This window comes from Microcebus murinus, chromosome 6 (assembly GCF_040939455.1).
Source record: "Microcebus murinus isolate Inina chromosome 6, M.murinus_Inina_mat1.0, whole genome shotgun sequence".
Lineage (NCBI taxonomy): Eukaryota > Metazoa > Chordata > Mammalia > Primates > Cheirogaleidae > Microcebus > Microcebus murinus.
Window position 1 is genome coordinate 31,540,394 of NC_134109.1, and position 12,604 is coordinate 31,552,997.

Below are 12,604 nucleotides of genomic sequence, written 5' to 3' on the forward strand. Positions count from 1 at the left end.
GACCCTATCTCTACAGCTACTCAGGAGGCTGAGGCAGGAGAATCACTTGAGCCCAGGAGGTGGAGGTTGCAGTGAGCTATGATGACACCACTGTACTCTAGCCCAGGCAATACAATGAGACCCTTTCTCCAAAAGCTGACTCCAGAAGTTCCTAACAAATAGCAGCTGTGAGGAACATCTGCTCAGAAATGCGAGCATGACAACCTCCCTGAAGAGAACAGCTTACAGTGAGACCACTGAGCTGACCTCCAACATCAACATCTCAAAGGGGGCACTGCTGCTGTTTCCTACTCATCTTCACGTACGGGATACCGACATGTAGTATCTGAGAATTTAGGGACTTAGGAAAACCTCATGAACATCAGGGAGCTAACACTATTCAGTATGCATTGAACAGAATCAAACAGAATGCAAAAGATACAAAAGAAACAGGGAGCACCTTCCAACCCTGAGTCTGTCTGAACCAATTAGCTGTAGCATCATAAAAACCAGAAGTGTAGAATGGTATCAGTTGGTACTAGAATCTGATCTTCTAATGTGGGAATTACTACTTTGTGTACCAGGTAATGTTCCAAGCACCTATGCTGCCTTTATTTAATCCTCACACCTCACACCTATGCTACCTTATTTAATCCTCACAATTCTATGAAGCAGGCACTATTATCATCCCCATTCTGGGGAAATACAGACAGTGAGATCAGAATTACCCAAAGTAACGCAAGTATCAAGGAACAGAGGCAGTATTCAAACTCAGACAGTTTGATTCCATGCATTAAATCAGACTACACTGCCTCTCCAAAAAATATGGTGGGGATGGCCGGGCGCTGTGGCTCACGCCTGTAATCCTAGCTCTTGGGAGGCCGAGGCGGGCGGATTGCTCAAGGTCAGGAGTTCAAAACCAGCCTGAGCAAGAGCGAGACCCCGTCTCTACTATAAACAGAAAGAAATTAATTGGCCAACTGATATATATATAAGAAAAAAAAAAATTAGCCGGGCATAGTGGCGCATGCCTGTAGTCCCAGCTACTCGGGAGGCTGAGGCAGAAGGATCACTCGAGCCCAGGAGTTTGAGGTTGCTGTGAGCTAGGCTGATGCCACGGCACTCACTCTAGCCTGGACAACAAAGTGAGACTCTGTCTCAAAAAAAAAAAAAAAAAAAAAATATGGTGGGGAGTTGAAGCATAACAGCAGCTAGATATAATACCAACCTACACTCATGATCTCTGTGGCTGTCACTTTAAGGTATGTAAGAATTGAATCCCATTCCACCTGATGAGAGATTGTCATGTGAGAAATTCTAGGATCAATCCTTTTTTGAAAAAAGTTATACTCTCCCCCCCCCTTGTCTTCCAGTGAATTCAGATTTTCATGGGTTAAACTGGCTTACGGTGAGGTCAATGAACAAGGCTTCAGAAGAAATCAACAGCCAGGGCACCCCTCATTCACTCTACACCACAGAAAGGTTTTCTCTAAGTGCTATTATCCCTCCAGGCCCCAAACCTAAACGCAATGCAGGCCACGGTTACTCCTGATCTGGCCACAGTCCAGGCAGCCAACCACACCACATCCACACAAGCCACCTGGACCTGGAGGGCCCCTCACACTCTCTGCAGGCTCATGCTCCCAAGTGATAAAGAGGAAAGGAATCTCTCAGTGGGTAAGAGATGGTGGAGGAGTTCATCCGGAAACCTACCTAAAATCATTAAAAACTCCAAGTGCTAACCCTAATTTTTTTTTTATTAGCACCCTGAAGCCCCCTTTTGCAGAAAGAGTCAAGCAGGTAAGAACAATAATCTCTAAACTGGCAAATTAGGCCAGAGTAGTGGGGCATCATTGTTCAGCAGATGGAATTTATGTTTAATGAGGGCTTTAACCCAATCAAGACCCAGTTAGGTGTTCGGCTTTGTGGACTCCTGGTTTCTTTTGTTAGAAAGTTATAATACAAGGGTAGTAGGTATCATGTGCCTATATTGTTAAAAACATGGCACAATAATTAGTCTGCAGAGGAAGATTTCTCAATGTCTTTTCTTGACACCAGGGTTCAACAAACCCTATGATGACCCATCCAGCCTCCCACCACAATCCCCAAGTCTTTTTATAGTCATAGGTAATTACAGCATGGAGAGATTACATCACTTTCATCAGCAGCTGACAGGAAAATGCTCTGCGGATGTTTTGGGAACTACATCCTCATTTAGCAAACAATTTGTTATGGTCCCTATTGTTCCTTTCCAAGAATAGAACCACCTTGGCAAACCTTGTGCCTAAACTGGAACCAAACAACCAAGGGCCACTGTGGATGAGAACAGAAACAACCACAGAGGGAAACGTGGTAACCCAAAGATGACTCCTGTATCTTTTTTATCCATAGGGAGAGGACACAGTATCTTCCTTCCTCTGTCAGAGCAATCCTCTGAGGCCGATCTGAGTGCTTCAATCAGGAAACACAAGAAATGGGTCCCAGAGAAGGCTGCCACTCGGGCATAGGTAGTGTGGTTCCCAGCAAAGACCATGGGCAAGAGAGTCAGACACATTGGGCACAAATCCCAGCCAGCTTCATCACTTATGATCATATGTCTCTGAGCAAGTTATCTAACCTCTTTCTCTGCTTCAGATTCTCTTTCATAAAATGGTTACATAGCCACCTAGCGTACAGGTATTCTGAGAGCTTTCTATGGGATAACACAGAGCCTGACATAGACATGATGCTCTATGTATATCGTTTCCTATTTGTCCTCTCCTCTCAGCTCAGTGTACATTATCTCTGACTCCGGGTCCCTTCAAAGATGATGTGAGCCAGGGCCACCTGCCAACATCTCTCTGCCATAGCAATGCTAAGGGCCAAAGCCATGTCATCTCCCAGAGAAACTGGTGCTCAACATTTTTCAGCTTCAATGAAAACTAAGTGCCTGGCTTTCCCACTCTGTCATGTAGAAATGCAGATGGCCACTCTCACTGCTATTTTAAAACCGCTCTAGGTGATCATGTGATTGGTTTAACATGGCCTAACATGCCATGGCAACATTTTGTGGGGAAAAAAGTCTGAAACAAGTAAAATATTAAGTTTTCTCATGAAAGGAAAAGAATCCAAACCAAAAGCTTTTTATGAGTCAGCAAGCCAGTTAGGTTGAGATCATCAAACTATATAAACATGAGCTTTCTGGAAGGCAAACAGTATTCCAAAGTAATCAATCTCTCCTCACTGGTCAAATTTGAAACCTGCTCCAAAATCTCTTATCCTCAACCCAGTGACTTTGTGTCTTCAGTTCTGTGTTTTAATGACAGCAAAGAATGTCATCTGCCTAAAGTCTACTGTACAGCATGACTCAACAGTAGGTCACATACCAACTCTGTTGTTGTTATTATTTGGGGCTTACATCACACATTTAAATGCCATATGCTCTCCAATCATTTTTATTAGTCTACACAACAACGCCAACCTAATATTCTTAAGGATCACTGTTTCTGTTTTATAGAAGACACAAAGAGGTCATGTGATTCATCTAAGGTCACACAGCAAGTTTCTTAAGATCACAGGTAGAGTTGTGAGACGTGGGAGAGGCTGCTACATGGTTGGTTGGTATCTTAATCTTTCTCCAGTCCAAGAAAGGCAAATTGGTAGCATTGCACAGACTTTATTTTTAATTCTGGTCTTCCCACTGCATGGTGTGACTGGCTGTGAAGAATAAGATAAGATTCCTTTTGCCACTCTTTTTTATTTTTGAGACAGAGTCTCACTCTGTTGCCCCAGCTAGAGTGCCGTGGCGTCAGCCTAGCTCACAGCAACCTCAAACTCCTGGGCTCAAGCAATCCTCCTGCCTCCGCCTCCCCAGTAGCTGGGACTACAGGGATGTGCCACCATGTCCAGCTAATTTTTTCTATATATTTTTAGTTGGCCAATTACTTTCTATTTATAGTAGAGACGGGGTCTCGCTCTTGCTCAGGCTGGTTTCAAAGTACTGACCTTGAGCGATCCTCCCACCTTGGCCTCCCAGAGTGCTAGGATTACAGGCGTGAGCCACCGCGCCAGGCCCCTATTGGCACTCTTAAAAAGGAAACCTTTCAATAATTCTCCTCATTTAAAGGAATGACCAAGGGAAAGCTAGACCCAGTGCCTCTCTAACACCTCCTCTGCGCAAATCCTGAGCTGCATAGAGAGAAACCATAGCATGGAAACCCCAAATGTGACATAATTCTAGCCTAGAATTCAACTGGCCCTTCATACGTGATTCTTTTCTACTAAACCTGAGATTATGATCAAGACCAGAGAATGACTGTGGTATTTATTACCAGAGACTATGCGAATTGGTGCTGGACGATGCACATTAACCAATGTCCAACGGAATTCTCAGAGTTATGAATGTACATGTACACACATGCATATCCAGGGTCTACTATAGCTCACTGGGTAACAAGGCTGTGTATTTTACAAGTATCCCATTTTAAAATGTCTCTGGAATGGGTGTTCAGGAGCAGCTACAGGAACAGGTAAGAAAGGCAGGAAGGGAAAGAAGGGCTTTTCCTGAACTGAACTGCCTTTCCTTGGCTTTGGGGTATCTGAGAGTCTTAGTTTCTTGGCAAGCTTGCTTGGCACACTGCTCATGGCAGGCACAGCCATACAGGTGTGCTCTGGGTTTCAGGCCAAGGGAAGGGCACCTCCCTCTCCCAGAAGCTACTCCAGAGGAGGGAAAAACATTGGCAGCAACTTGGTGCACTGGATCTAAGCAATGGTGAAACTCCTTCCCCTGCCTGGACACGTGTTTTATGGGGAGCAGGAAAAACTTGGGGGTTGGGGTGGCAAGGAAGGGAGGGGTCTTTGCAGATGGGGGAGGGAAAAGAAAACAACAGAGCCAACTTTCCTATCCTGGTCTGAGCCCACACTACAAACAGATACATTCTTCCTCATTGGAGAATAATCATCCCTTTATCCAACCAGTCTGGAACCTGATAATTGATTTCAGGCCTCAGATGGAAAGTTGGGAAGGTATGGGTAGTTGGAAAATGGGGGGGATGTGGAACCAACAAAAGGCAGGGTGAGGGTAAGTAGGATGGCTTAATGAAGCTAAAGAGGCTAAAGACTTCAGACACTGACGGCAGATTTTCTGCCACTAATACCACTCTGCAACATGCCAGGGTAGCTTCCTCAGAGGAGCCTTGGAAGAGGCAGGTTGTAGGAATGTGCCAGGTACCAGGCCAGCTCCCAGCTCTACCATTAGCTGTAAGGCCCTGGGCAGCAAGTGCATAGTCTGAAGTCTAACCTGGCTCTGAACAGTCCTTCCTTCCTTCCTGTTCTGACAGTCATTCCATTCATGCTCACATGTATTGAGCACCATTTGTTCTGGGCCGGGAGGTGAGGGTAGGGCGGGAGGAGGGAAGAATCCCTTCTATAAACAGCCAAGTATTTTAGGCTTTGCAGGCCACATGGTCTGTGTCACAACTACTCAGCTCTGCCACTGTAGCACAAAGCAACCATAGATAATATATACATAAGTCAGCATGGCTGTGTCCCAATAAAATTATTTATGGACACTGAAATTTGAATTTCATATAAATTTTTTCATGTCATGAAATCATCTTCTTCTGAATTTTTTCAACCATTTAAAAATATAAATGACTAACTTGAAGGTCACACGAAAGCAGAGAGCAGGTAGGTCCAACCCTGTTAGTCACAGTTTACCAAATTCTGCTCTAGAGATATAGTGATGAATAAGACAGAGTCTCTATGCTCTGTGGTTCTGTAACTCCCACTTCTAGAGGCTTCCTCAGTTTTGGAGTGGCCCTACAAAAGTAGGCCCTGCTTTACATTGGTATAGCCTATCACCAGAATAGTGTTCACTGTACCTGACATGTAAGTTGTTACCCCTTCCCCCCTCCTCCCTTCTTGAGTTCCAATGACCTTTACATCTCCTTGTGCCTGTGTGTTCCCATCAATTAGCTCCCAATTATTAGAGAGTACATGTGGTGTTTGTTTTTTCATTGCTGAGATACTTCACTTAGGATAATGGTCTCCAGTTCCACACACTGATTGTCTTTTCCTTCTTTACAATACAATCATGATGGCCACACCATGGGGTCCCAAACATCATGGGCCCCATGGGTTGTGCCAGGGGCTTCTCATGGCTAAAGAAAGGTTTGGGTTAAGGGTCAGAGGAGGAGGAAGGAGAGGCAAAAGAAAAGTAAATCTGGCCTGAGCCAGATTCCTTGAGCCAAAAGGAAACCAGCCTGACCAACAGCGAGACCCCGTCTCTGCTAAAAATGGAGAAAAATTAATTCGCCAACTAAAAATATATATAGAAAGAATTAGCCAAGCACAGTGGCACATGCCAGTAGTCTCAGCTACTGAGGAGGCTGAAACAGAAGGATTACTTGAGCCCAGGAGTTGGAGGTTGCTGTGAGCTAGGCTGACGCCATGGCACTCTAGCCCAGGCAACAGAGTGAGACTCCGTCTCAAAAAAAAAAAAAAAAAAAGGAAAATCTGTGTGTGGGTGGTAGGGAAAGCTATGATGGAACAAAAAAACAATAATTGTTTCTCTCAACAATTTAAAAGAAAATGAGATTGCACTATTATCTGTATGTTTTGGGTAAGTAGGTGGTGGGAGTTGATAGAAAGGGAAAGGGAATGGAAGAGATAGCACTGAGCTATGGAACTCTACAGACACAATATACCACTCCCCCACACCTCCCAAGAAAGTCCCCTCCCAGATCTAGTTCTGAGATCTCTCTCCAGGGAGCACTGTCCAAGGAAACTGTCACAGACTTCTAAGGAAGTCTGGTAGGAACACAATTACAGGTGAGCTCAGTGAGGATACTGGAGCTCACAGACCCAGAAGCAGGTTTTGGCACACCACCCAGAGACCTGCCATATACACCCAACATGTCCTTCCTAAAGAGGACCACACAAAGAGAACCTGGAAGGGTCTTTGGAGCATTGTTGAAGGTAACAAGGACTGTACAAACTCAAAAAGGCTCAGTGCTGCATTTCTAGCCCCTGCTAGGGCCCCTCCAGCTCACCATGTTCAATCAGAAAGCACTCAGAATCATGAAAGCATAAACTCAGGGAGCTAGAAGTGACTTTAAAGATTATCTAGGTCATCCCCTTCATTTGACAAAGGGAGAAACTGAGCTGGAGAATGGTTAAGTGGCTTGTCCAAGATCACAATGTTTACAGTGTCAGCAAACCAGGTCTTACTTTTGCTAAATTACAAGACCTCAACTATGCACTCATTCTGAAAAAAAACACAGAAAGACAAGAAACAAATAAAAAAGAGCTAACAATCATTAAGGGCTTACTATGTTATCTCAATCTTCAAAACTACCCATTGAGGTAAATACTATTATTACTCCATTCTGCAGCTGAGGAAACTGAGGCTTACGGCAGTAAAGAGACTTGCTCAGGGTCACAGAGCAAGCAAGTAGGAGGCATGGGCCGTGAACGCAGGTAGTCTGATCCCCAAACCTGCACCCTTACCTGTATATCACGCTCTGAACCCTGCACCTCTGTCCTGCCTGATGATGACTACTGCGGGGGGGGGGGGTGACAGGTTATCACCAGCAGGTTCCCACACAGCCTCCTCTGGCTGCCTTATCAGGCGCTGGAAGGCCTGGCTCCCTCCTCTAGATACCCCACAGCACAAAAGCCCTCCTACTCTGCTCTCCCTGCCAGGAGAGTCCCCTGTCCTAGCCTTCCAGAGAAACAGTGACATTAAGTCTTCTCCCTCCCAGACACAGAAGGCAGGTCAGGACTTACCGGAAGCGAGCCCATCTCCAAGCAGGGTGCTAAGGATCACCAGTGGAAGGAATGCTCCATATCTCACAGAGGACACGCCAAACGCTGAGGTGCTCTTTGGTGCTATCCTGCCATGGCACATCTTTTATCCGTCCAAGTTTTTTTTAAGAGAAAAAATTTAAAATCCAGAAGTAAGAATCCTAAAGTCAACCAGAGATGGATTCACCTATAACAAACAAACAGAAAACAAAGACATAAGTAAAGTGGAAATTTTAGCCGTACGTTAGTTAAAAGCAGTCAATTTGGTAAGAAAGCTATAATCACATACAAAGTTGAAAGAATTCTAGCAATTGAATCCCTGCTGCCAGAAGAGACAAGCACAGAAGTGGCTTTTCAATTCCTCCCTGGGGAAATGCCAAGGCCTGCATCAAGCTGCCATCAGCATCCCGGAGCCAGGTTTTTCAACAGGACCAGGAGACGGGCTCTGCTTCACGTGGACATGTTTCACCTGGACATCCGTCAGGCACAGCAGAGCTGTCAGAAACTGCCCGGCAGGCTCCAGCACAGAGGAGCAAAGGTGGATGTTGACACAGGCTCCTACGCCTGAGTCAGGCCTTGCCTTTGTCACTTGGACTCAGAACAAGTTCAACTAACCAAAAGGAAAAAAAGAGAGAGAGAGAAAGAACACGTGTCTTAAAGGGGGAAATACACCACCTAAAGAAGGAATGCAGCAGTGGGAGCTGAGGGCTCAGCCAGTTTGCTAAACCGCCAGAGGCTGGCCGAGCCCCTGAGGATCTGACTCGACAGCCTTGAATCTCAAAAATGGACTAATTAATCAAGGCTCACCCGACACACCTGTGACCACATTCTGTTGGCTGACCCTGACAGTGACAGGGGGGTGGAGGACGGGCTATAATTGCTAATTAGCCCTACCACCCACTCTGGTTCAGATAGACTTCAGACGACTAGGAACCAGCATCTTAAAAAAAAAAAAAAAAAATCTGTGGTCAGTACTTTTAGGATTATTTTCTACATGCCTTTAGGGAGGCCGCTGGGTTGATAATACAATATGAAGTGGGCCTGTTATATTTTAGTTCAATTATTTTATTTCATTTGCCAGTTGCTCAATTATTCCAGTTTATAATAGGTATTCCAAATAATATTATACTTCCTTTTATTTTTTAATTCTACACACACTCTTCCCCATTAATAAGGCTTTATGTGTATAGATAAGGGAGTCTGCCATCTACAATCCTAATAAAGGATGCCCCTGAGATTCTGCCAAGGTTACTAACCAGATATGATTTTAATCCATGTCTGAAGCTTGACTCGGGCCTATGTCCCCCTCCTAAAGAGGGGAACAGAAAACAGCAACATGAATGCCTCAGTCCGAAGGAAGAGCAGTTATGAGTGTCTTCTATAAGCATTAGCCAAAGGCTCATGAACAGAGTTAGCCACTTGTCCTCACCCCCTCTAATAACTGTGACTGTAGCAGTCTTCTGCTCCCAGCTTTACCTAGACTCCAATTTGAGCCTTTAATGCTGTGGAACGGGGGTGCTTCATGAAGAGGTGCAGGGGTAGAACTTGTGAGTGCCTCAAAACAGTACACAAAACTAGGTGTTTGTGTGTGTAGTAATGTGTATGCATTTATGTGGCTAAGAACAATAAAGTCAGAATGCCTAGATTCAAATCTGTTTCCTCTATTAGTCACAATAACTCTCTTAGCCTCAGTTTCCTCATCTGTACAATGAGGATAGTAACCATACTGTCTTTGTAGAGCAAAGGTGTAAGAATGAGAATAGACAAAGTGCCTGACACTTTGCAAGTCCTCAGTAAACACTGGCTGCTGTTGCTGTTCAATCATTAATAAGACCTCAGCCGCAGGGACCTTAGAGTTCATCCAGTTCCAGTCTCATTTGACAGATGGCAAACTAAGGTCCAAGGAAGTTAAAGGATATGACCAGGGCCCCCAGCCGGTTAGTGACAGAGTTGGAGATGGGCCCTTTGGTGCTGCCGTTTTATATGTAGCCACACCAGGTAAACCTACCAGGCAGTTGTCAACCCCTCAAGGCAATACCAGTGGATCATCAAGAATGACACCTGTGTATCCCACATCATAGCACGTGCACAACAAATATTTAAGTAATGAATGGATGAGGCCATATAGGGTGGTTAGGTGTTCTGTGCACAAGTGGAGGTAGTCAGGAAACACTACCCAGGGGAGGTGATGTTTAACTGATTCCTAAAGGATGTGCCTAGTGGGAAAAAAAAATAAGAAGAGGGGAAAAAAAGCAGGTACCAAATATAAGTGGATCAGAGTACCATGAGAGCACACACAATACTCCTGGAGGAGGCTGGAGGCAGGGGCTAAGCCAAGGGGTTTCAACCTTATCCTGAAAAGCACATGGTGCTTGCAAGGGTTCCAAACAGCGCTATTACAAGACCAAATTCATACAAGAAGATCACCATGGCAGGGATCTTAGAGGATTGGGGGAGCAGAAGTGCTGTGGGGCCAAGTGATAAAGTATGTTCAGCATTTTTTCATCAAAGTAGAGCTCATTGGAAGGCAACCTGATAATATCTGTCCCCAAAATGCACATATTCTCTGACCTATCAATTCCGTTTCTAGAATCTGTCCTTGGAAATCACATTTCCAATGACATATATGAAGGATATTCACTGCCTGGTTTGTAAAGGCATAAGATTGGAGCAACCTAAGTTCATCAAACGGGGACTAGTGAAATAAGTTACAGTACGCTCAAAAGAATACCAGTGGTTTCAAAAGAACAGTGTAGTTTAATCTGTGCTAATACAGAATGACTTCTAAAATTAGTACATGTAGAAAATCATTTACATGTATGTATGTATTTTTAAAAGACACACACACACATATATACCTATATGCACTGAAAATTCCTCTGGAATGATGCACAAGAAATTGATAACTAACAACTGCCTTCAGGGAGAAGAACTGAGTGGTTAACAGGGAAGGAGAAAAACATTTTTCACTGCATATATTCCCTTTTAATCTCCTTTAGTGCTGTATTTTGTACAAATATTACCTATTTAGACAAAATATAAAGTTAACGTAACAAGGCCTTCCTGTAGACTGCCTATCTCCTCCCTCAACAAACTGGCATTCAAATAAACCTCAAGAACCTGATTGTTCCTGCTGCCATCAATAGTCAGTTCAAGGCCACAGCACAAGGGTCACCTCCTGGAGGAATTCTTTCCTGACACTTCATACCACACCCACCCCCAGCAGAAATGACCCCTTCTTACCCAGCTATGACTGTACCTTTAACAGGTTATTACATCTGTTTGTTTATCTGTCTCACCTCACTAGGCTAAGAGTTCCTTGAAGGTAAGGACTGTGAATTACTCAACTTGGAATCTTCAACAGCAAGCACGGGGCCTGGCATCTGACAGGCAGGGAGCAAATGTTTGCCAAACTCATGAATACTGTAGGGAGGAGCCAAGACAGGACTGGGTAGAAGAAGATGTTCGTTTATGAGCTCCTGATTTGTTCCATTTTTAACAGAAACAGTTGGCTCCTCCCTTACTGCTTAAGCAGCTATCTGAGTCAAGGTCAAGGGACTGACTCTACCATGTAGCCTAAGACCTGATCAAGTACAGAGGGGGTGATGGAAATGGAGGCTTTACAAAGAAAAAAGAGAAATGGAGGGTAGTTAATGGAGTGTTTACACTAAAGGCTAAGCCAGGGGTTGTTGCTTCAATAATAATACAGAGGAAAACTAACCCTCAAAAGCCCAGAGTAGGCCTGGCGCTGTGGCTTACACTGTAATCCTAGCACTCTGGGAGACCAAAGCGAGAGGATAACCTGAGGTCAGGAGATCAAGACCAGCCTGAGCCAGAGTGGGACTCCTCTCTACCAAAAATAGAAAAAGGCCAGGTGAGGTGTCTCACACCTGTAATTCTAGCAACTCTGGGAGGCTGAGGCAGAAGGACTGCTTAAGGTCAGGAGTTCGAGACCAGCCTGAGCAGGAGACTCCATCTCTACAAAAATAATAATAATAATAGAAAAATTAGCCAGATGTGGTGGTGTGTACTTGCAGTACCAGCTACTCGGGAGGCTGAGGCAGGAGGATTGCTTGAGCCCAGGAGTGAGGATGCAGTGAGCTACAATGATGCCACTGCACTCTACCTGAGGCGACAGAGCAAGACTCTGTTTCAAAAAAAAAAACAAAAACAAAAGATAAAAAACCCAGGGTATCACCCAGAGCAGAAGAACCCAGCTACTATGGAGAGAGGCTCACACCATAAATCTAGTAATTTTAAGAAATGATATGTTTTGAGCAAAAAACAAAATCTGTCCTTGGATTGTAACCTTAGCATACCAAATGAAAAGCAAAATATTTCAGAACAAATTAAACTAGGTCTTCATTATCCCTAGAGAAATACTGACACAAAAACTTTCACTTCAGTATTCCTTTAGTACTAATATGTTAGTGACCACTTCTAATTCTAAAAAAAATTATCACTAAAGAGGAACCTGGAACCAGGCCTCATGTTCAAAGCTAGCACTCACCCACCCTCACAAGGAATATGGCATCTAAACTTAGAGGTGTGACAGACAGAGGGCCTGCCACAGACCTAGCCCTGCCTCTCCATCAGCCAGCGTTATCTGGCTTCCGTTTCCACATCCAAAAAAGGCTCTGAGGTTCTAAGGTCTCTCCCAGCCACAGAATTATTCACCACTTCCACCCTTCTCTTCTTGTAACCCATCTGTTCCGCCGGTAGCCAGCTTTCCCCTCCAAAACACAGGGTGAGGAGGAGTCATGGAAAACCAGCATTCACTCTTCTGATTTTCTTTCTTGGGAAAGAGTGCTGTTGCCCCAACAGCTTGTGGTAGCAGGAG

General features: G+C 44.5%; 1 protein-coding gene across 1 annotated transcript in view; it reads right to left on the minus strand.

Annotated features, from left to right (window-relative positions):
• SUSD6 (sushi domain containing 6) overlaps window positions 1-12,604 on the minus strand; it is an 89,389-nt gene that overhangs the window by 40,318 nt on the left and 36,467 nt on the right. Inside the window, exon 2 of the mRNA XM_012781168.3 lies at window positions 7,747-7,951. Within this exon, the coding sequence (XP_012636622.2) occupies window positions 7,747-7,867 (121 nt within the window). The 5' untranslated portion in view covers window positions 7,868-7,951. The remainder of the gene's footprint in view (window positions 1-7,746; window positions 7,952-12,604) is intronic.